This window comes from Neophocaena asiaeorientalis, unplaced genomic scaffold (assembly GCF_003031525.2).
Source record: "Neophocaena asiaeorientalis asiaeorientalis breed wild unplaced genomic scaffold, Neophocaena_asiaeorientalis_V1.1 scaffold84, whole genome shotgun sequence".
Lineage (NCBI taxonomy): Eukaryota > Metazoa > Chordata > Mammalia > Artiodactyla > Phocoenidae > Neophocaena > Neophocaena asiaeorientalis.
Window position 1 is genome coordinate 2,552,864 of NW_020173656.1, and position 26,225 is coordinate 2,579,088.

Sequence of the window (26,225 nt, forward strand, 5' to 3'; positions counted from 1 at the left end):
AAGCACTTACCCAGTGTGCTTACTTTCTGCCAGGCACTGGGCTATGAATGTCTCTTCATCTTGCAAACATTTATAAGTTATCACGGACCAGCAAACAATTTAGTAGTTAATAAAATTAACACTTTTCCTAACAAAGGCCCTTATCACCATTCTAGAAACAGCTGTGACAGCACAGACACTGATTTCAAATATTTTTAGAGAAACTACTGGCTTGTGACCAAGAATTAAGTTAAAATGGACTAAATATAGGGGGAGGCAACAATTCAGGATATCCAGGATAGAACAGTTAAAAAAAAAAAAAGAAAAGATTAAGTGGTACAAAGGTTGGAATAGCAATAAAAGTAGTGTTTTGCCCCTGGAGACTCTTTTACTATAGTAGAAATGGGAGAGCACAAAAACAAGGGCTAAGAGATCTTGAAGATCTGTAAAACATACTATCCAATACTGTTTCAAATTAGTTCCCTAATTCACAAAAGCTCTAAACCAAGGTCAAGCAACTCAGTATTTCTTGTCAACCTACTCCTCCATCATTCCAACTCAGAAATGACTGGGTGGACATACAAATTCATCCCTCCACTATCCACCAGTTTATTAGTTCTTTCCTTCAAGAAGCACTTATGGCTTGCCTTTTCCATCTCCAAAGAAATCAGTCAACACGATAGTATACTACCGCAAAATAAATAATTATTAAAATTCCTGCTAGAATTTATACTATGAGGTGCATTTACACTTCAGATTTTTCTAATACAAATTGTTATGTAAGGGCTTCCCTGGTAGTGCAGTGGTTGAGAGTCCGCCTGCCGATGCAGGGGACACGGGTTCATGCCCCGGTCCGGGAAGATCCCACACGCCACGGAGCGGCTAGGCCCATGAGCCGTGCCCGCTGGGCCTGCGCGTCCGGAGCCTGTGCTCCGCAACGGGAGAGGCCACAGCAGTGAGAGGCCCACGTACCACAAAAAAAAAAAAAAAAAATTGTTATGTAAAATCACCAAGTCAACCAAATTAATATAATCCTAAGAATTAAAAGAACTTGAAGGCTCTATGTCTACATTATAGTGTTCATATAACATCCAAACTGGGACACTTCTGAGAAAGGGAGTGCTATTAACAATTATGCCACGAAAACACATATCTGGACAGTCTGGGCAAATTAGGATGTAAGGTGACTCTATTTACAATGGAAGTTCATAAAAGATAGGCAGGCACAGATGCTAATAACCAAGTGTGTAGAACAACAGCCACAAGAGAACTCCAGAATGGTGCTTTTCTAGACTTTAATCTTTTCCGTTGATGAAAGATATCAATACTTAATGTTTTCAAATCATACTACTTCCCCAAATCTTCTACATTCCCAATATCCCTTAATATCAGCAGCAAATATTATTAGATGTCATCACTTCCAATGGGAAGCAGTACTGTAAACAGTCAAGGCACTCAAGAGTTCAAACTGCTGTTCAAGCACTGTTACTTGGTATTGGGCCAGTTAAATAACTGTTCTGAGCCTCAGTTTCTTCATCTGTAAAGTAAGGATAATAATAAAGCTACTGTTATAGAGTTTTCTATGAGGCAATAATGAAATAATATAAGTAAACTACTTAGAACAGCATCTAGCACGTGGCAAACATACATATTACGTATCTTCACTACGAAAAGTATGAATCCTTTAAGATTCTAAAACATGAGTAACATGCTGGCCAGCAACATTTAATTGGCTGATTATTTTAAATGATTATAGGAGTATTCATTACAAAAATCTTGTCTATAGCTGTTTGCCTTCTTTTTAAATTTGAGTATCCTGGGGGATCATGAAACTACACTACTTACATCAATACAAAGTTGCTTAATAAAGTCACATTTTGCGTAAGGAAACAGAATCAGAAGTTAAATAAACTATCCAAGATTACATGTAAGATTACATATATAGCTAGTAAGTGGCAGCATTAGGAGCTGAAACCATAACTGTTTAATTCTAAAGCCCATTTTCTTTACACTTAACTACCACAGAAGATGGTTCTTTCCAATCATAGTCTAACTCATCAATATTTCTAAAAATATTCAGTTATTAGGCCACGACTAGCCATAATGAAAAAAATAAAACAGTTCAAGATGTTATCAGGATATCCAGACTATATAATGTGGGAATTCATTAAAGTGGATAAAGTTTATGACAGAATGTCTAAGATAGGGATTTATAGACATTGGCGATAATCAGCTATTTAAAACAGCTGATTTCCATTCCAGTTATCCCTAACAGCTCAGATCAGAGCTAGAGCATTTGGGAGGTATATGTGATTCATACAAAAGGCTATTCTTATTACTACCTTCAAAGAAGTCAGTCTTTCTCACTAGTGATATAGCACTAGTGATAGATCACTAGTGCTATATCACTAGTGATAGATCTGAGAGAAATACATAGCTAATGATAGATCTGAGAGAAAACAGAAGTCTCCTTACTCTTCTCTCCAGTACATTTTCCACTTCACCATACTACCTGGGATCTTAGTACATAAATTTTCTCTAATGTTTTCTTTAAATATTACTGTGTCAGAAAAGAAAGGAGGGAGCTTTATCATACTAAGCTATGAAAATACTCCCCCAAAACACATTAACTCAGTGATTTCAAGTTAAATTCTGGGTTCCCTAAAGAATTTCAGGCAGGAGCCTCTTTTTCCATACACACACACACACACAAAGTTCCTGTTTAATTTTTATATATAAAAATAAAGGTATGTGTCTCTGCAGTATAGTTTTAAAACACCATACTAATGAAGCTGAGTTCAACCGCCTATGGGTTAGCTTTGTTCTTTTTAAGCCATGTGACATAACACAAACTGTTAGGCCTTTTGACAAAAATGTGCTATGGAAAAAATTGGAAAGGATGAGTTTATGAATGGATGAATACAAATCTGTTCCTACTCTGGATGAACGACTAGAAGAAACCGCCCTTCTGATGATGAGTCAGTAAAAGCTATCATGATCTACATAACCCAGTACATTTGAAAATAACCCTGTATGTAATGCAGTGCTTTGTACATTATAGATTTACAGCAACTTAAGACATAAGTAAAGCTTTATTTTTAAAGAAAAAGTCAAGATAGGGCAATATATTAGAAAAGGATGTCGCATTAAAAAAAATAAACGAGCAATTTTAGAAAACTCAAGAGCCAGAAACTCAAGGCTGCTTTTAGGTTATTAAAATGAATGAATTCTGGGATAAAACAAAAAACCTCACCTGTCAGGAAAGGAGGAGAAGACTGGTGAGAGAGAGACAGGCAAAGAAGGAAATCCCAGAAGGTTCCCTGCTGCCTGCGAGATGAGGAAAGATAGAAAGGCTTGTGGGAGAGAGAACCCAGATACAGAAACCTCAATAGGTTTCTTAGCTATCTCTTAGAGGTAACAGAATTAGTTGGTAAACTGTTAAGAAAAAAATTTAATTAGTGAATAACAGCTTATTTAAAAATACATTTTTAATAGATGAAGGTCACAGAAGCACTGACCTGCTGCTACCTGCCAAAAAACCAGACAGCCTAACCCTAGCCATTTTTACTCTGCATATCTGACATTCCCATTAAGAAAAGCCTAGATTTAAGCTTAGATCATTTAACATGCTATTAAAACCAGCCTTTCTTCTCCAAAAACCTCAAATACCCCTCCCTCCACCCCCCAAATACCTAAACTCTCTCAACTACTGTTTCTGATCATGACATTTTTTTTTTAAACTGCCAACATGTCTTTGGGTTTACCAAATACTACTTAAAAAGGGAGGGAAAAAAAGAGCCAATTTGTAAATACATACACAGTGTAGATCTGCAAAGTAAAGTGTTGTGGGGTCTAAACAGAATCAAGGTAAGGGTGTGACTTTATCTGGTCTTTAAGAAAATCAAGTTCAAGTTTGTCACAGACTAGGCTGAAGCACTGTTCAAACCTGCTTTTAAGATATGTTATTCTGCTTTCTAAAGACCAAAGAAAACAAGTAACAGGGAAAAAAAACAAAAGCCCTTTTCAACTGCTTCTTTTTGTTCACCCATAGTGTAAGTAATGCCTAAGCCGCCACTGCACCGCAGTGAAGCTACAAGGTTTTTTAACTAAAAAATTATTCCCTCTCTCAAATTTTCTTAGGGCCCAGAGTTTTACCTTAAGCGCTGGACTAACAAGTTTACTTTGGCAATACTCATGCTTAAGCACCTTAACTCACCCTTAAATCAGTCCTCTGAAAATGACAAACTCTTTGGAAAACGCTGTTCTGAAGAAGGGGAGGGTTAGCTAGCTGCAGGGTGCCCTCTTGTGGCCCAGAAGAGTGACTGGACTCTTTTTCTGCATCTGAAGAGCACAGCATTGGATGGAGTGAGTCTCATGAAGGTCTACCAAAGTAAAATAATCTCCAGGAGCAAGCGGTTAATTACACATCTTAGGTCTGTTCACGGTTATTTTCTATTATCAAAGTCCACACTATGTTAGTACTACAGAACATGACAAAACAAAATGTGACCGCAAGGTTTTCATAATCAATTAAAGTTTTCTAAATATTCATTAGGTATATGGAAAACTAAGTCGTTTTGATGTCTTAAATTATGTAATGGTGAGGTTAAATGGGATGCCCCAATGAAAATCATATATTAACAGGACTGATAAAAGCCAAAATTTTAGAGTGCCCACTGTGCCCTAGTCATTCAAAGCTAACAATCTACAGAGGAGACTAATATAAAACAAATAAACTGTAACCAGTAATATAATAAAAGTATGTACAAAGATCCATGAGAAGTCAGATGAAGAAGTAATTAATTTTACTGCAGATATCAATGGGACAATAAAGAGTCTTTTTCAGTAGAGTCCTGCAGAGGATTAGAAGTTTATTAAGCAAACAATGAACAAGGAGAAATTTTTGTAAGAAAGAACAGTGAACAATTAAGTGTGGCTAAAGCAAACATAGCATACATATATAAAACAGCAGGACAAAGATCAAGGAAGGCTCTTTTCTGATCAAAGTAATTATGGTCCATTACCAAAATAGAAGACATTATCAGGTCAATCAAATCAACTAGACACAAATAACCTCACTAAAATTACCGCTAAAAGTTAAAAAAAAAAGCTGAAAATCCCACAACCACAGATTTTAAAAGCCCACATCATTTGGAAGATACAACCACTATTTTCAAGGAGACTTATGGTTAAAAAACAAGTCTCAATGGCTCAAATAATCAAAGTGAGGTATACATTCTTAGTATTCATAAATATTTACCTCTCCCATTCCCCGAGATTCTAATGCAAGAGCTTGAAAATCATGATTCATTTCATCCACAGATCAAACCTGTTAAATAACAAAAAGAAACATTAGTAGAAAGAAAAAATTGAAAAACAGACTGCATCAACTATTTTTATATTACACTGCTGCTATTACTGATGTTACAGCATGAGCTGAGATGGACAAGAATCCATTTCTCTATAAAGACAGGTTTTCCTAAATAAAGCACCATAGCAATCTACACTAAAATTTGTGGGAAACCTGGGGTCAACGGTTCATGGATTATTCTGTGTGCCAAAAGAAACCCCTACTAGTTTCCTGCGCAAAAGAAAAGAAGTGAGCTCACGTACTAAAATACAGTTACCTTTTTTTTTTTTTTTTTTTGGCCATGCTGTGCCGCATGCGGGATCTTAGTTCCCGGACTAGGGATTGGATGCCTGCCCCCTGCCGTGGAAGCATGGAGTCTTAACCACTGGACCTCCAGGGAAATCCCCAATTATCTTCTTTTAAAAAAAAATGTTGTAATTCCTATTACAAAATTATTACTTTGCACTACTTCTTTAAGATTTCTCAAAATTTCTCAGAATTTCATTATTTGTGGATCTTATAACAATGATAAAAAAATTTTTTTAAGTGGTGATCCAGTTCTACCTCAAAGCAACATATAATCTGCTGTGAGAGTAATTATAATATTCAGAGGTTTCCTTAAGAATAATTCCTTTCCCTACAATAATCAAAACAGCATGGAAATGGCACAAACACATACATCAATGGAACAGAAGAGAGCCCAGAAATAAACCCATGCACTTACGGTCAATTAATCTATATAACAAAGGAGGCAAGAGTATACATGGAAAGAAGACAGTCTCTTCAGCAAGTGGTGCTGGGAAAACTGGACAGCTACATGTATTATAAAACAATGAGATTAGAACATTATCTCGTACCATATTAAAAAAAAGCTCAAAATGGATTAAAGACCTAAATGTAAGACTTGAAATCATAAAACTCTTGGAAGAGAACTTCTGACATAGATCGCAGCAATATTTTTTGGATCTGTCTGCTAAGACAAAGTAAAAGCAAAAATAAACAAACGGGACCTAATTAAACTTAAAAGCTTTTGCATAGCAAAAGAAATCATCAATAAACTGAAAAGACAACCAACAGAATGGGAGAAAATAATTGCAAATGATATGACCAACAAGGGGTTAATATCCAAAATAAACAGCCAATACAACTCAATTAAAAAAAAAACACACACCCCAATCAAAAAATGGGCAGAAGATCAGAATAGACATGTTTCCAGAGAAGAAATACAGATGTCTAAAAGGCACATGAAAAGATGCTCAACATCACTAATTATTAGAAAAATGCAAATCAAAACAACAGAGATATCACCTCACAACTATCAGCTGTCATCAAAAAAATCTACAAATAACACAGAACTTCCATGGTGGTGCAGTGGTTGGGAATCTGCCTGCCAATGCAGGAGACAAGGGTTCGATCCCTGGTCTGGGAAGATCCCAAATGCCGCGGAGCAACTAAGCCCGTGCGCCACAGCTCCTTAGCCTGCGCTCTAGAGTCTGCGAGCCATAACTACCGAAGCCCGCGTGCCTAGAGCCTGTGCTCCGCAACAAGAGAAGCCACCTCAATGAGAAGCCTGCCAACGCAACAAAGAGTAGCCCCCGCTTGCTGCAACTAGAGAAAGCCAGCGCGCAGCAACGAAGACCCAACGTCGCAATCAATTAATAAAAACAAGGGCCAGAAATTCCCCTAAACTTGATGAAAGCAAAATTTACGGATTCAAGATGTTCAGTGAGGGGCTTCCCTGGTGGCGTAGTGGTTGAGAGTCCGCCTGCCGATGCAGGGGACACGGGTTCGTGACCCGGTCCGGGAAGATCCCACATGCCGCGGAGCAGCTAGGCCCGTGAGCCATGGCCGCTGAGCCTGCGCGACCGGAGCCTGTGCTCTGCAACGGGAGAGGCCGGAACAGTGAGAGGCCCGCGTACCGCAAAAAAAAAAAAAAAGATGCTCAGCGAACCCCAGGCAAGATAAACAGGAAATACAAAAACGAGACCCCACATCCACGCACATCATAATAAAAGTGCTGAAAATCAAAGAGAAAATCCTGAAAGCAGCGAGAGGAAAAACATTACAAAAAGGGGAAAAAATGATGACTGACTTCGCACTAGAAACAATGGGGACCAGAATAAAAAGGACAGACTTTAGAGGGCTGAAAGAAGAAAAACGCTAACCTAGAATTTTTATCTGATGGAAATCTCCTTCAAGAATAAAGACTAAAAGACATTTTTAGATAAAAGGAAAATAAAATTTGTTAAACAGACTTCCACCTCAGAAAATCCCTTAAAAAAATTCTTAGGCTAAAGGAAAAGGGTACCAGATGGAAACTCAAATCAGGAAGGAATTAAGAGCACCAGAAATGCTAAGTATGTGCATAAGTACAAAGGACTAGTTTTTCCTCTCAATTTCTTCAAAACACATAAGCCCATGTAAAGCAAAAATTTTATTATGGGTTTGATAACATATGTAGATGAACCAATTTACATGTACAACCAATACCTACTATAAAAAATATCTCTAGCCATACCATCATGACACCTAGTGATTTAAAGCAAAACTCAGTTTGAGATCAAAATACTCGTTTATCACACAACATTATACAGTTGGCCCTCTATATCCATGAGTTCCACATCTGCAGGTTTCACCAATCAGGGATCAAAAGTGTTAAAAAAAAAAAAATTCCAGAAAGTTCCAAAAAGCAGGGAATTAAATTCCCTGAGGGCTGGTAATTATTTATCAATACATAGCACTGACATTGTATTTACAAAGCATTTACATTGTATTAGGAATTATAAGTAATCTAGAAATGATTTAAAGTATACCCTAGTATGCACACAGGTTATATGCAAATGCTACACCATTTTCTACAAGGAACGTGAATATCCTCAGATTTTGGTATTGGGCTGGGGAGGCACCTGGAACCAATACCCTGCAGATACTGAGGAACAACTGTACATCCTTAAATACATATATAGTTTGGAGGGGCCCCCAATTATCTGATTAAGTAAAGGAATCTTAGTCCAAATGTGTCCTACACTTCTCAGTCACGCAATCAAAGTTCTACATCTCACATGACACAATTCATTCTAATGTCTAGTATGGTCTGCTCAAACCATCTTTGATTTCCCTTGTTTCTTTAAAATTTCCTAAATTTGGGCAGCATCCATTTTATTTTTCTATTTAAATAATTCCTAGGGTCTCCATATTGCCCTAGACTCGATGTCCTTTATATTCTTTTCCTTAAGATGATTTACATTTGTGATTTCACTTTCTTTAAACCTTACATTTTACAGACCTTGTATTTTCTAGATTTCCCATCCCATTACAGCCTCAACTTCTTCCAAGCATCAACTGCTTCCCAAACCTAATGGCCAATCCTTTGAAAGCTTTGAGATACTGCTGACATGTTATCAGGAATCATGTATTGATATTTTCAATCACCTAAAGAGGTGTTCTAATTTCTTAAGAATGCTTCAAATTTAAATCCTACCAACTTGACGATGCAGCCATATAATTTTGAGTTCATAATTCAATTTATGAACACACACTAAATGATATTAAGCCCTGAAATCTGGGCTCAACAAAGATCACACCAATTACAGTCATTAAAAAAAAAAATCTCCCATGTGACATCTTATTTACCTGTATCCTCTGAGGACAGACTGTCCTTATTAAGAATTATTCCACTAGAGCCAAAAACATAAGATTCTTATTATTTAGGATGGAAATAGTTCTAAAATGGATTCATTATTCTGCAATCCTGAAGAAAGAATAATGGACAAATTTTATATTTAAGATAATGTGGTAGAGTACAAATAGTATGTGATTTTAATTCAGAATATAAGAGTTCGAGTTTTAACTTTTGCCCGTTGTCTAACCTCTAAATCTTACTTATCTGTTGTGAAGATCAAACTAGATAATGTATCCAAAAGTGTTTTGTGAGCAATTAATAAAAAGTGCTAAACAAATAACTAGTTACTATTAAGATCATTACATACTACTCGAGAAAGAACTGATACTTCCTGAGACTCTTGGGGTGCTCAATGTTCTGTTTTTCTTGTATGCTTCTGTTAGTATTTCAGCCTCCTGCCTTGTTGTCAGGTTAAATATCACTTGACCAGAACATACAGTATCCCTTCTGACCTTTCTAATTAGGTTGCTTTTAATTTGTAGTAATCTGTAGCCTCAGATGAATGTGGTAGACTTGTAAGAGTAAACAAGCTCTAAGAAGGAAACTACCTCCAACAAACACAAAAACACGTTCTAAAGTTACAATCCTTTCTTAGGAAAGCAATTTGGCATCATATATACAGGTTCGTACATCTTGAGCCCATCTCCCTAACTTTGAAAATCAATCCTAAAAAGAAAACCTAAATACAAAAAAGTTTTATGTACAAAGATGTTTGTAGCAGTGTTGCTTGCAGATCCTGAAATTATAAGCTGCATAACTGCCTCACAATAGTTAAGTGATATAACACATCTATAAAGTATAGTGTAGCTATTAAAAATATTAAAAAATATCGTAATTTTTAGTTTATTACAATAAATCTGTATAATCTATGAATGAAAGAAAGGAGATTTTTATTAGGAAAAAAGGAGTAGACTTAAGAAATCTTCTCAGGAGTAGACTTAAGAAATCTTCTCAGGCAGTGTCTTATTTAGTAAAACATGCACTCACCATGTGATCAAGCTATGCGCATCCAAGGCATTTACCTAAGAGAAATGAAGACTATGCCCACATAAAGTCCTGTACCTATTTAGAGCATCTTTATAATGGAAATGACAGAAACGCCTCTACACAGATGACTGGATAAACACACTGTTATGCCATACGATGGTGTACTGCTCATTGATAAAAAGGAGCGATCAGTGCCACAACAGGGATGAATCTTCAAATGTGGAATAAAAACCTTAACACCAAAGAATGCATATTGTGTGATTCCAACATGAATCAGTAGCATCAAAAAGCAAATCACTGGTTGCTTGGGGTTGGGAAGCAGAGAGAGGATTACCTGAAAAGAAGTACTTCTGTATATTAATTCTGGGGTTGTTACATTAGTGTATATAGATTGATTGGTATTGGTGAACCATATACTTTTTAGTGTATGTAAATTAGACCTCGATAAAGTTGATATTTTAAAAGATGACTGTATAACATGAACTGAAATTATGATAAAACTAAAGAGATCAAAACAATATGGTACTGGTACAAAGAGAGACAAAGAGAGGGACAGAACAATAAATTCGAGAAACTGAAAAAAAAAAAAAGAAATCTTCTCAGGAATAAAAGCATCAGAGCTTTACCAAAGCCCCTTCTTTGCTTACTTCTACATTTTCATCCGTGGTCCAAATAGATAAGGTAATAAGGTAAAGAAACTCTGGATAAATGCGAGAGGTATCTTAGCTATATGGATCCACATACTTTTGTGGTGAATCATGCCCTAGTGCAGGGGTCAACAAACTTATTCTGTAAAGAGCCAGACACTATATATTTTAGGCTTTACAGGCCATACGGTCCCCCAACTTCTCAACTGTGCATCTGTAGCACAAAAGCAGCCATAGACAATAAGAAAATGAGTGAGCACGAATGTGTCCTAATAAAACTTTATTTATGAACAGTGAAGTCTGAATTCCATATTTTTTCATCTGTCACAAAATATTATTTTTCTTTTGATTTTTTTGCCCTACCATTAAAAATTCTAAAAGTCAATTCTAGAGAGCAGTTCAAAAAAAAACAGTTGGTGGGCCAGATCTGGCCTGTAGGCCAAAGTTTGCTACCTCTGCTCTAGTGCATTTACTCCCGACTGTTCCACAAAAAATCAAATGCAGATAATTCACTCTCAAACTCGAGCAGACCCAAAGTTAAGCATCAGGGCTTTGCTTTCAACCTTTTCATTTATACTCTCACCATGTACATTTTTTATTTTAATTAATAATGAACGGGAATTTCAGATTACTTTTAATGAAGGTTATTTTATTATTTTCTTTCAATGACCAGGGTGGGTTATGGGGAAAAGACTTTAAAAACAAGATAGGGGCTTCCCTCGTGGCGCAGTGGTTGAGAGTCCGCCTGCCAATGCAGGGGAGGCGGGTTTGTGCCCCGGTCCGGGAAGATCCCACATCCCATGGAGCGGCTAGGCCCATGAGCCATGGCCACTGAGCCTGCGCATCTGGAGCCTGTGCTCCGCAAAGGGAGAGGCCGCAACAGTGAGAGGCCCGCGTACCACAAAAAAAACAAAAAAGACAAAACAAAACTCACAAAGCAACACTCAAGCTCAGCTTTTCAGTTTAAGGTGTTATTTATTTCAACTATGAGAACGCAAATGGAGGAGAAAGTAGGCAAAACAATGAGATACAAAGAAAATAAACACTTTCGATTCTTCTGCAATGACCTTCATATTAACCATAATGAAACTGCAGGGGTGGGGGTCACACATATGCCACTAAGGACTCTTAAAATTTCTGCACTGGTGTCACCTGATGGCAAGGGAAAAGAATCTGGACATAATTTAACAACTCTCCCCTGCGTGGTTAGACCTAAGGAAGGAAGCGAACAATCTCTTCTTTCAACAAGCAATGGAGTATCTAGCTATCAGTTATATAATACTGACCTGACTAGTTCCCTTGAAGAAAATGTATCCCAGAATTATAGTACACACTATACTGCTTGGGGGTGTAAAGTCTGTCTTCATTGTTTTTTTTTTTTTGGTCTGCATTATTAAGCCATGAAGTTTTCCAATATTATTTCCTTAAACAATTAGAATTTGCTAATATAGAAAATACATAATAGAAACTTTTCTATGGACAAGACCATGTGTAATCTTGTGGTAAATTTAAATTAAAAAGTTAATAGTTTTTGGGGCTTCCCTGGTGGTGCAGTGGTTGAGAGTTCGCCTGCTGATGCAGGAGACATGGGTTCGTGTACCAGTCCGGGAATATCCCACATGCCGCAGAGCGGCTGGGCCCGTGAGCCATGGCCGCTGAGCCTGGTCTGCAACAGCAGAGGCCACAACAGTGAGAGGCCCGCGTACCGCAAACAAACAAACAAACAAACAAAAGTTTTTGAGGTTATGATGTTTCCTAGCAAAAGAAGAGTGTCTTATTAAGTTCTAAAATTTAACAGTATTAGTTAATTTTTCTGTAGACAACATTACTAATTATGTGAGAAAAACAGATCAAGTACTTCAAATAACAACTTGGTTAAGTTTTGTGGGTTTTCATATTTACTAATGCGTAAGCCAAAAGGTTTACAAATAGTTGGTGTAATGAACCAAGAATATGCATTATTTTCTTAGGTAACATCTGATCCAATTCCTTACCATATGCCTACCATAAAAAATAGGTTGGGGGGCAAAAACCATTTAAAGCTACAATAAATGGTATTAAAGCACCAGCATATAACACCAATTACATTTTTATAGTTTTATAATTAGTTCTATTTTAAAGCCATAGTAGTAATTAAACTCTGGAGTTAAAGGGGCTAGGAACTGTGTCTTAGCCACCAAAATGCTCAATATATACTGAATGAAAAAAATCATTCTATATTTTATGAAATGTAAATTCAGATCATGAAATCATCTAATATCTAGAGAGTGACTGTTTATAAATGCCTTCATATATATGAATACACAATGCTCATTTTATAGAGACATAAACAAGACTTTTCCTCAGACTTTTTGTACAACTGAAAACATTTACCAAACATAAAATGAGTGCAACTTCCCATTGGCACTACTTCTCCAAACTGGTCCTCTAATACCTAGAGGCTGCTGCTACCTCATGCATCCATTACAAAAACAACAAAATTACATGAAAACTGGGACTTCCCTGGTGGTCCACTGGGTAAGACTCCATGCTCCCAATGCAGGAGGCCTGGGTTCAATCCCTGGTCCAGGAACTAGATCCCTCAAGCGTGCCACAACTGAAGAGTCTGCATGCTGCAACTAAGAAGCCTGCATGTCCCAGCTAAAAGATCCCACATTCAGCAACAAAGACCTGGCGCACCCTAATAAATAAATATTTTTTTAAAAATTACATGAAAACTTAATTGATTCACGTAAGTCAATACACACAAAGAGTAACTTAAGCTGCTTATAAAATATTCTTAGTAGTCATACTCTTTGGACTGTTTTTAGTGAACATAATCATTGAGCATTAGTGGTATCCATTGAAAACAGGTACTAAAGTCCTTAAGAATACCTTAGTCTCTTCAGCATAGTAAATCACACAAATTTTCCAACAGAATTCATTTGTTTAGCAATGTCTTTTCTTATCCATATGACAAAGGTAAACATAAATCCAGGTGTAAGTATTTCTGGTAGACCATTAGCCTTCACAGACTTAATATTAGAAGTCTCTAGGAACCACCATCAACACCTAGTAATCTGTTATTTATCTGGGGGTACAAATTGAATCACACACTTTTCTAGTGGTGTTGGACAAGTCACTCAGGTGGTAACTAAGCCAGGAACCATAAATGTTTTTTCGATATTTGCTACTCATTTGTCCATGTACTTCATGGGGGAATTACATACTTGTTTTACCAGCATTAAGAACAGTACTGTATAACTGACTTGACTATATTAAGGAAAAGTCAAAGTTTACATTTTGAATAAAACTTGGCAAAAAAAATGTGTTATCAATATACAGACTCCCAGAAACTAGAAATCTTCAAAGACCCTAGCTCAAATCTTCTAACTAAGATTAGAAATTAAGATTGTTTCAGCACCGGCATTAAGACATTAAATAAAAGTTAACCAAATATTTATGTGCAAGAATACTTTAGCTCTTTGAGGATCAATCTCAGATATCATATTTCTCAAGGAGATTAAATAGGGTAAATATATACTTACTTAATGCAAATATAAGACAAGGTATTTTTTTTTCCTTAGAATTCTCTCAAAGGCGAATCACCATATATTTGAGTCCTTACAAAGTCTCTTGTATTACAAGGCATTCTCTCAATTGGTTTAGTTTAAGAAATAAAATACTGCTTATGGAAATTCTTTTTTTTCTTTGAAAAACAAAACACTGTTTAGAGAAGATCTACACACTAAAACAACCTCAATCAATGCTAGTTTTTCATGCTTTTACATATCACCTGAGAGAAGCAGGTCAAATAACTTAGATGGAAATGAGGATAATTATTAGATAACGCAAAGTGGCTCTAATGAGTCCAAGATACATGTGAAATGTCCAAGGTATATCATGAAGTGAGTCCCCCAAAAGCAGTATTTCTAAATTAATGTTCTTATATGTAATTTAATATGCCATCACCCTAAAAGTGGAACAAGCAGACATTATATGCCTCATGACATAATGTAATACAAAACAGTACCACCAATGAAGAATTACTGCCTAAAAAACTCCCCCAGTAAACATCAATCTAATAATAAAGCTGCTAGATCTAAATACTGATTTATCAGAAATATGAGAGAGAGAGCAAAGTCAATAGATAACACAAGGAAGCAATCGCCCAATCTAGAATACGGAAAAAAGAAAAAATTCACCTCATTTCACTATCAATGAAATTTTTAAAAGAGGAGAGGGAGGACTATTATATACACTAAAAGACTTAAAAGTCAAATACACTGTATAAACCTTGCTTGAATCCTGATTCTAACAAACCAACTATAAAAAAACTTTTTAGAAAATCAGGGAATTCTAGATATAGAATGGGTATTAGATGATATTAAGGAATTTTGTTAGCTGTGATAATAGCAAGAAGATTGCATTTTTTTAATAAGTTCTCATCAGTAAGAGAATTTATGCTTAAACTGGCTACTGTCTGGGATTTGCTTTGAAATATTCAAAAAAGTAAAATATGGGTCTAAAGATTTCACACACTGTTGAATATGGATGATAGATCTCCAAGGGTGTACTGTACTATTCTACTTGTGCTTGAAAATTTCCATAATAAGTTTAACAAAATAACAATATGACAAGCAGCCATGTGAAGCAGGTGGTATTTAAGCTGGGCCCTGAAGGACAGGTACAATTTGGACACCCCCCCACCACACACACACACACACACACACACACACGCACACTTTTAAACAAAACATTTATAAACTGCAGCTTGTAAAGGGGGTTACTCTCCAGAAAGTTAACTGACTTACAGTCCAAGCTGTTGTTTAAACCTAACATCACTTATTATTTCAACCATATTTTTGTCAAGTAGTATATGAAATTTAAAAAAACAAAACAAAACTGATTTCCAAATGAGCATAAACCTCCTTGCACTAATTTCTATCAGACACCATCCCCCAAAGAGAACAAGAGAATGTACTGAGCACTTGATTTTATGCCAGAGATGATACTAGGAACATTATATTTAATTCTCATTACAATTCAGCAAAGTAGGTATTGTATTCCTACTTTACAAATAAGGAAATTGTGGTCAATTTCCCTACCGTAATAGACAAAGCTACTAAAATGGCAGAGGATTCAACACCATCAAGACTTCAAAAGCTCCATGCTCTTTTCTATACCAAACAAGCATAAACCATCACTCTGTTCCCCAACCTTCCTTTTGCTAAACTATTCCAGTCCCCTGGACAGCTCTTTGCCATTTATCTCTTCATGTGCAGATCCTACAAATCCCTTAAAGTTTGGCTCAAATGCCACTTTCTCCATTAAAACCTCCCCCAAGTCATCTTTTCTCAATTCTCATGGCATTTAATTTGTATTTTTCAATGTATTAATATCATCTTATCCATTAGACTTTAAAACTTCTCTCAATCAGAATTATGATAGAAAAAACATGAACCACAATTTTGCACTTTCTGGTTATGCCAGTGTTCTGCGAAATGTTAATAGTCATGAGGAAGGAGACCAAAAGAAGGATACTAAATACTGTAATAGGGAGAGAGGGAAAATGATAATATTATCAACTATACACCCATTAAAAAGCATGAAATGGATATATTTATGCATACATGGAAAAAATTCTAGGATACTAAGTGAAAAGGCAAGGTGAAAACAGCGTTTCTATCATTCCACTTTTGTAAAACAGAAAACAAACAGAAAGAGTGACAACCATTAACAGTGGTCACATCAGGAAAAGAGTATGCATGATTTTTATTTTACATTTTATAGTTCTATACTCTGAATATTTGCCATTTGTTACTTATATTTTTAAAATATTTAAAATATATACATGTTAAAAATCACTATAAACAAGTTAACTTGGAAATCAATAGTCTTATATGGTAGAACTCAAATATACATACACCTATACATAAGAGAGGTTATCATGACTTATCAACAAACATAACAGAAAAACATCTTTTCAATAAATTAAGCATCACTTAAAAATATTCTCTGGAACTCCCTGGCGGTCCAGTGGTTAGGACTCAGTGCTCTCACTGCCATGGGCCCAGGTTCAATCCCACCCCTTATCTGTAAACTTTTAAGGGTTTTTAAGATGATATAAAGGAATTTACACATATACCCAATACCTACTATAGTAACTATCTCTAGCCACACCTTCATGAGACTTTGAGTTTAAAAAAAATCAAAATCCAATTTGTAGATCTAAATATTCTATCATCGCCTGATTTAAAGGAATTACACTTGTGGTCAGCACTTAGTTTTTTAAATCTAAGTTAGTTCTACCTTACTCTTTGATATATTTCTGCAAAGTGTTTAAAAAAACAATGGAGCCAACCAAATCATACATTTAAACACAATATATTTGACAGTATGCTATAACAAACATGATTTATGTATTTCTAGCTTTCAAAGTATTTCATAGTATTGTTCTTTGTAAGTATTCTTTGACAAAAAGTTAGGAAAGAAGAGGTGAACTGGTTTAAAAACAATTTACCATTACTCCCTACCACTCAAGACTATCACTGACCCGAATTCAGAAAATCCCAATGGAAGCCAAAATACTCCAGTTTCACACAGCAATGTGAATACATAAAATTAATCACTACAGGAAGCTAACTCCAAGTCTGGTGCCCTGAAGGTTAATTATCCGGGGTAAAATACACCACATTAAAATCTGAGATGGATCAAAGATGTGCCTTTCTCAGTACACATAGTGAGGATCTGTAAATTGATCCTCAGGAAACTAAACATGCTAACATTTTGGAAACACTTCATGTACTCCTCAGGGATATTAGCACCTCAATTTTAAGGTCACTGGTTCTCAAATCCTCACAGTACATCAGAATCTAGACAGAAGGTTTGAAAACTACTAACACTAAGATCCCACCTATCTAAGACTTATTTGAATTAGTCTGGGCAGGGAGAAAGGCACAGATTTTTATTAGTATTTTTAAGCTCTCCAGGTAATGCTTCCCTGTGCAGATAGGATTGAAAGCCTTACATACACCATACCACCTACAGCTAAGGGATATATTCACAAGCACCCTAATGGTTTTCCAATGAAAAAATTTTGTGTCATTCATCATGGTGTAACAGAAACAGAAACCAGAACCAAAAGATCTAGAATATGGTACCATGTTTGCCTCTAACTAGCTGAATGAACTCAGACCACTTGAACTCTCTGGTTCTGTTTCCCCATTTACAGATGAGAATAACAATGCTTCCTCATAAGGTTATTGTGAAGACTAAATTAGATAATATGTGAAATTGCAATATAAGTCCTTTCTAGAATATTAACTCACCATAATGAGTGAACATATTTTTTTCTGTTTAAGACTCAATATATAATCCTTTGACACAGTAATTTCTCTTCTGGTAATTTAACTTACATAAACAATAACATAAAAGGATGAACTGAATAATGGTATTTGCTGCAGCACTGCCTGCAGTGGTTCAAAAACAGAAAATGAACAACCTAAACTCGACAAAAATGCGTTAGCAAAATAAAAAGCCATACACTAAGTATTACAAGTTATTAAAGTTATATGTACTAATACAATAAAATATCCATGATATTAAATAAAAACACCAAGTTGCCTAAGGTGTGTAACCTGATCCCAGTTTTGTTTAACAAAAGAGGGGCAATGTATATGTTAGTGTGGAGTATGAAAAAATAAACATCTAACTTTGGTAGGAGAGGGGGTACTGTTGGTTTTATCTTTTTATATTTCTGTGTTGTAAGGCTTGTTGACATTAGCAAATGAAAGTTTTTTTTAAAAAGGTCCTATATTAATACAGTTTAAACACATTATAATTTAGAAGCTTTATCACAGTCAATAGAGTACAAGCAATCTTGTGCTATTTTCAGTTCAGTTTAGTACTAGGCTCAATGCCCAACAACAGAAGACTTGTCTAGAATGGCTACCTAGTAATTTTCAATTGTTACACAGTATCAATAGAATCAGTATGGCACCAAGGAGAAATAACTGAAGAAATGTTAATTAGGTTTTAACAGAGGACTAAAGGAAATCATTTGAGTTCATGGTCTGAGAGAACTGGAAAAAATAAAAACCACTTTAAGCAGCAGACTTTAGTGCAGTTTTTAAAAGATTTTTTCTTCCGACAAAAATTTTCCAAAGTGTGTTCCTTAATCACCAATGCACAGTGTTCTTTAAAATAAGAGGTTCCTCATCCAATACATTTAAGATATGCTGCTTCCCAGCACCCACTTGTTCTTTTGCAAGCTGAGTACATGGTCATTCTGGAATTCATTCTCTGTGATAACAGCATAGTAAAGGCTCTGAGAAGTCCCACAATTAAAACTGTTTAACTGGGAATTTCCTGGCAGTCCAGTGGTTATGACTCTGCGCTTACACTGCTGAAGGCCTGGGTTCCATCCCTGGTTGAGGAACTAAGATCCTACAAGCAGCACAGTGTGACATGCATGCATGCATAAATAAATAAATCTGCTTAACTTTAACCCAGTATTATTGTAACTTTCTGTAAGCATGTTAACACAAAGCTGATTATTTTGAGAAGCAGCTATTTCTAGTCATTTCCAAGAAAAAAATGAACGAGTTATTTATTTCAACTTTCTTGAACTTTTGTCTAGGAAAAGTCATAACCTATGACGGTTAAAGGGTTTTAAAATGTTTAGTTCATGATAGGCATAATAAATAGTCTAAGAAAAATATTAGCTGTACAAATCTTTGAATTAAACAAATATGAGGAAATTTTTTAGGTGATGAATATGAATTGTGATTTTTTAAAAAGTTCCTCAAATATTCAAGAACAAGCCTTGAATTGGTTATCTGTTTCCCAATGACTTTAAAGTGATATGACCAAACCAATTTCCTAAAGACATAAAAGTTAAAAAAAAAAAATTCTAAGTTGTTGCTTAGAAAACAACCAAAAACCAAACACCTAGACTGCAATGTCTGAAAAGAGAAACCAAATCTATGTCAGTTTCAAGGAGTACTAAGTTATATGCCATAAAAAGTGTCTGTGGTAGAAAGTGTTGAGTATAATCTAAATGAAATTTACTCTATATTCATTTAAATAAAAATTTTTGGAAGAAGGCACACCAAGTAACTCATAGGAAATGTACACAATAAAACAAAAACTAATCTTAGGAAAATAACTAAGCAAATACTAAATAACAAAAACAGTAAGAACTTTAACTTCTGAAAGACACAAAGATGGGGGGGTAACACAGCACATTACAAAAAAATTTCATTATCCAATTCCTTGGAGACATCCTTATTTCTAACACTAAGCTTTAAAAGAAATCTCTTATATGGGGTATTATAGAGAACACAGAGTTGTAATAGAAAATATGCTCAACAACTCTCTTCGCAGATGCAAAGTTTCAGAATCTCATTTTTTTAGAGTCAATCCCTGAAGGAAAGTCATGTGTCTAACTCCTCTAACACAATCCAGGGAAAGCGATTCACAGTAATCATGTTAAGGGTTGCTGGAAAATATAGTCTGAATCTTCCCAAGATGTAATCTTGGATCTCCAAAGTCTTCTTCAGAATTATTCAAATTTAAAAAGGCCCTGGATTTCCCTGGTGGCGCAGTGGTTAAGAATCCGCCTACCAATGCAGGGGACACAGGTTTGATCCCTGGTCTGGGAAGATCCCACATGCTGCGAAGCAACTAAGCCGGTGCGCCAAAACTACTGAGCCCACGCGCCACAACTACTGAAGTCCTCGCGCCTAGAGCCCGTGCTCCTCAACAAGAGAAGCCACGACAGTGAGAAGCCCACGCACCGCAATGAAGAGTAGCCCCCGCTCACCGCAACTAGAGAAAGCCGGTGCTCAGCAACAAAGACCCAACGCAACCAAATAAATAAATACATTAAAAAAAAAAAAGGCCCTTTAATCTAGTGTGCTGCTACCTGTATCTCCAATCAAATCTTCTCAATTCTCCTCCTTACCTCCACTTTAAGCTCTGCCATTCTCCCCTATCTGGGTCACTATACATACTAAACCCTCTGGCTAAATGCTACTACTTCACCCATCTCTTGACTAAATTAACTTTTCTAAGTCTTTTTATAGTCAACTTTACCTCTTCTGGAAAGCTTTTCCTGACCCCCTGCAGTGTCTACCTGAGTCCAGAGCACTTTTGCAACACCACCTCCAGTGGCACTTAGTGTACTGCACTGTGTAAACATGAGTTTAATCATCTTCCTCTCCACTGTAAACATAAGCTTATAGTTACAGTGAAACTATGAACAGGAATCACTGTACCACTAACATCTAAGGACAATCTGGCACATGACAGGCCTGCAAACCTCAAAAAATGAATGCAAGTTTCTGGTAGTCTAGCTTGATGAAATGATACAACTTAGAATATCCAGAGTAACAAATGGACTGAAAGTCAGGTAATACTCCATGAGTATCTTCTCAACCAGACTTACCATAAAAATTAACAGCAATTTATCTTTGGCAAGATCCTTGAATACTCCTATTTTTGCCAGTGTAAGAGCCAAATAATTTAGAGATTAAATGACGGCACCTTTGGATGAAAAGCAATCAATTATATTTCAACTGCAAGGTGGTCTAAGAAAACGTCTGTAGGCAAAACCTGGAGCTATCACCTTCTCTAAACTCCAAATCTTAATTCTGTTTATGTTAAGTTGGTTTCAAATGACTCAGGTTTTGCCACATAAAGTACAACGTTTTGCATTATATCATGCTAAAAGTGCTAATACTACATAGATGTTAAATAAATGACCTGGTCACCAAAATGGAAGACACAAGTAGCTCCTTCCTGTATACAATTCTTTGTTGGTATGTAACAAAGTCATACCATAGTCCATATTTTTCTCTACCAACAATGTGCCTCATTTGACTGCTTAGCAAAAGACCTGTACTTACAGTCAGCCTGCCTCTGCCATTTATTTACCTTTTTTTAACATGAGAATGAATAAAACCATCTTATACATTAGTAAAGACTATCTCCTGCTGATCTCTTTCAGAAACAGTGCCTAAAATCAGAGATTACCACCTTGAGATCTAGAACTTGCTACTCTTGACATAAAATGTCCAGTAAAACTGAAACCACAAAGATTTCTCTAAAACTAGTCTCTCTACACACTTTTTTTCTGGGGGACTAAAGGAAAAAAAGAAAAAAGTTAACCCCCCCATACTATTTTTTATGTACTCTGGCAGTTTTATTTTCCTAGGCAGGTATCGAATATGTGGTTTTGTAATGTCACTTTACAGTCAATTTCACCAAATCCCTTCCAGGAAGCAGATTTTTGGAGATTTTTATGGCCCAAATATACATATCACCCTAGGGAGGTGAAAATGGCTGCCTTCTTTTGCTGTACCATTTGCAGTCAAAGTATTCTGACACCCTAACTACCCCTTCTCCCTTCACACTTCTTCCCCCTTTTTGTATTTGGTAGCTACAGTGAAATTCTGGAATATATATATAAGGTGTACACAATCTAGATGTTTTCCAGTACTCTATAATCTTTTCTCGCTCCATAAGAGAATAGTAAGAGAATAAGAAGTGAAAATCTGTGATATGTAAACTGAAAATGGATGGGATTACAGAAGCTATATTTGCAGAGGTGGTATATACTAAAGAAACTATCTTTTTGCCAACGTGCTTGAATAACCATCCCTTTTAACTTCTTTTTTTTGAATTTTATTTATTTATTTATACAGCAGGTTCTTATCCCTTTTAAATTCTTTAATGTACTTTAGAAAGATGAGTCAGGCAAGGGCCAAATACAACTTTTCATTTTAAGAAAAATCAATGAGGGACTTCCCTGGTGGTGCAGTGGTTAAGAATCCGCCTGCCAATGCAGGGGACACGGGTTCGATCCCTGGTCTGGGAAGATCCCACATGCCGTGGAGCAACTAAGGCCCTGCGCCACAATTACTGAGCCTGCGCTCTAAAGCCCGTGTGCCACAACTACGTGCCTAGAGCCTGTGCTCCACAACAAGAGAAGCCACTGCAATGAGAAGCATGCACACCACAACGAAGAGTAGCCCCCCCTCGCTGCAACTAGAGAAAGCCTGTGCACAGCAACGAAGACCCAATGCAGCCAAAAATAAATAAATAAATACGATAAAATAAAATAAAAAGTCAATGAAACAAAACCTTCTGCAATTTCAATAAGAATTAAAATGACCCCCTGTGGGAATTCCCTGGCGGTCCAGTGGTTAGGACTGAGCGCTTTCACTGCTGTGGGCCGGGATTCAATCCCTGGTTGGGGAACTAAGACCCCGCAAGCCTCGCAGCATGGCCAAAAGAAAAAAAGACACTTTGGAAGCTGACACTTGTGTTCAATTAGGCAAGCTTTAATTTCTCATTTATAAATAAGCTGGATCTTCTGAGTTACTGAAAGGAAAAGTCACTAGGGAAAATATATTACTAAGCTTATGTCTCTAAGCATACTGCTACATGAAAATCTGAGAAGAAAAAGCATATGCCATGCACCTACCTATACAATAATTCTATACAATGTATCACTGGAAAAGCATGAAAATAATATTTCTCTGTAAATTCACTTTTCCACTGCAAAAGCAACTTAAAAAAATGTCTTCTATCTATATTGCTAAATATGAAAATCACTATTTAAACGTTAGCTTCTTAATGATAGGGTTTGAAGAAACCTTTTTCCCACCACATCAGAATTCAGGAGTGAGAGACATTAGGAGTTAGGCTGATGGTAATCCAAATAGCTCCTTTATTACTGAAAAGCTACACTGGAAAGCATAATCTAAACCTAGAGGAACAGGGCTTCCTAACACCACACCCCACAATTATCCTAACGCAGTCACAGGTAGCACAGGACAACCATGGTCCTCCTCCAGAAAGGGATAGAGTCTATCCCTGGTGGCCTCCAGAAAAAGCAAAGTGCTTTCTGCAGGGGCCAGGCTCCCAAAGAGAAAGAGGAAAGGGGCTGAGCGTACTTGATCAGTTCCTTCTTACAAACTCATCAAAGGGAAGAGTGAGAAGGTGGGACAATAGGAGCAAGTCAGACTATTTTTATGCTTTCTTAAGAACAGCAAAAAATCTAATATGTCACAAACCAATTTACACTATTATAAGTACAATTATTACCTTAATCACACCTGTCAGTAAAAATGGCCTTAAACTGTGAATGCAAGCTAGATAAAGCCATATGTGGTGCAAACATTCAGATGTCTAAAATATGTATCCACAAGTCTTAAAAACATGAGAAAATACGGAATATTTTCCTATCTTAGAAACGCAACGAATTCAAAGGTTGTTAAATTAGAAACTACAAAGAACTTGAGTCCAGGTGACAGAACCAACCTCCACGTAAAATTATGAAGATCCTATCAGTATCTATAAAAAGGGGACCGTCTGGTCACTGAGAAGATTGGTTTTGGATGTCACACCTGGCCCAAATCTCTGATAATTACTTCTGTAAATAGGATAAGTACCTGCACAAGAAAATAAATTATCTTTCAACACCAGAAATGTTTATAGACAAGTATGGAAGGTTTAAGAAACAAAATCCTCATATTCGTATCTGTGTTAAGACTGCATTATTTGGTTTATATACTTGTAATGCCTAAGAAAAACTGGCCTATTTAAAGTGACAACCTTGTAACACCAACTTTAATATGGCAGTAATTAACTTACTTTTAAAAAAGCTTAAATCTTACTAATATCAAAACATCAAAGAACTTTAGACTCAAATTAAGAAAACCATGTGTTAAAATTAAACAGTTTAAACTGTTTGAAGATGTTTAAGCTTGTTAATCGCAAATCTAACTCGAAGATAAGAGACCTGTGCAAATAACAAAAATGAACTTTACAAAAAACTGAACTTTTAAGTGAGAGCGTGGCATGGACATATATACACTACCAAAAGTAAAATAGATAGCTAGTGGAAGCAGCCGCATAGCACAGGGAGATCAGCTCGGTGCTTTGTGACCACCTAGAGGGGAGGGATAGGGAGGGTGGGAGGGAGACGCAAGAGGGAGGAGATATGGCGATATATGTATATGTATAGCTGATTCACTTTGTTATACAGCAGAAAGTAACACAACATTGTAAAGCAATTATACTCCAATAAAGATGTTAAAAAAAAAAGAACCAGGATTCTGAAATATAACTTTAATTTTTTAAAAAATACAGCTTACTTCATACAAAAACCACCCTCAAGGACATCGAAAGACAATTCTAAAATAACTGAATTTCACCAAAAATTGGACTTTTAAAGACATTCTTGAAATAAGGGAAATGCCAGCAACTATTTAGGACTGTGCAGATAAAGCAAATCATTTTTTAAAAGGAGGATATTAAAAAACTAAGAACAGAAACGTATCCAATTAAAACTATTTATCTTTGTGTTTTTAGCCGGATTCCTAGCCAGAAATCCTTAAATCATCCTCCAATGCTGCAGGTCACATGGTGAAGAGTCACCTATTAAACATGAATCCAAGCAGTAAACAAGCTTTTAAAATCCTTAGGTAATACCCTTTATTAAAATTTTCTTGGTATACAATACCTTTACAAGTATTACATTTCTCTCAAGCATTTAAAAGCCTTTATCTAATAAAGCTTTCCTCAAAAAACTTCACCCCAAAAAATCTGTCACCAGTTTTCTTAAGTTAAAATCTCACAAAGTACTAAAGTCCAGATTTTAACATGATTGTCTTATTACACCTAATACGTCCGCAATTCCCATCCTACCCAAATGTTTAAATATGTGTTACAATGAAAAGCAAAGAAAAATCGGTTTTCCCCTAGCTATGTTCTCAGAAGTAACAGTAACTTTTACACGCGTGTTTGGGCATACAACTTTTAACAATTTATCTTCCCCAAATTTGGCCCAGTTCAGATACAAAACGACTGCTAAAATGTTTAAAGTCCCTAATATCTTCTTTGGTTTTAATGTACACATTTCCCTAAGTATCGAAGTCTGTTCCGATAACAAAAACACAACATTCCTAACACACCGAACCCAAGTCGCCTTTTCTTTCAAACCCACACCTGTCTACCGGAAGCTTTTCCTGCACACACTCGGGCCCTCGAGAATTCCCACACTTGTTTTCATAAGCCCACGCCTTCCTCTTCGCCCACTTCCAACTCGCACGCTTCTCGGGATCCACCCGGCCTCTCCCCCCCATTCCCGGCCCAAGGGCTGGGCGAGCGGGCGGACAGCTCGGTCTCTAACCCCGAGCGCGCCGAAACCAAAGGAAGAGCCGGGTGGGCCACCCAGCGCCGCGAGGCTGAGGCGTGGGGAGGAAAGGAAGCGGGAAAGCCGAGAGCACCCCCCGCCGGGCCCACACCCCCTTCCGGCACCCCTCCCCCGGCATTGTGCGAGCGGGCCCAAGGCCGCAGCCGTCCCGGGCAGCCCGGAGGCCCCATCCACCCTCCCTCCGGCAAGCGGCCCCCGCCAAGGCCGCCACACAAAGCCCGGGGAGCCAACCCCACGGCGCCAGAGCACGGGGAGAGGGTGCAAGCGCGACTGACTTACGGGGCTGCTGCGGCCGCGCTGCCTCAGCCGGGGACACCGACCGTTGGGCACACGGCGGCGTCGCTCTTGGCCGTCCTCCCCTCCTCCGCCTTCACT

General features: G+C 36.9%; 1 protein-coding gene across 5 annotated transcripts in view; it reads right to left on the minus strand.

Moving 5' to 3' along the window:
• PUM2 (pumilio RNA binding family member 2) overlaps positions 1 to 26,222 on the minus strand; it is a 92,219-nt gene extending 65,997 nt beyond the window's left edge. For 4 of the 5 annotated variants that reach the window (XM_024747799.1, XM_024747798.1, XM_024747797.1 and 1 more), the window contains exons 1-2: positions 26,130 to 26,222; positions 5,240 to 5,308 (exon numbers count right to left, since the gene is read on the minus strand). In XM_024747799.1, the coding sequence (XP_024603567.1) occupies positions 5,240 to 5,290 (51 nt within the window). In that variant the 5' untranslated portion in view covers positions 5,291 to 5,308; positions 26,130 to 26,222. Of the gene's footprint in view, positions 1 to 4,195; positions 4,317 to 5,239; positions 5,309 to 26,129 lie in introns of those variants that run through there. The other variant, XM_024747800.1, reaches the window with a different exon arrangement.
• Between the last annotated feature and the right edge of the window lie 3 nt (positions 26,223 to 26,225).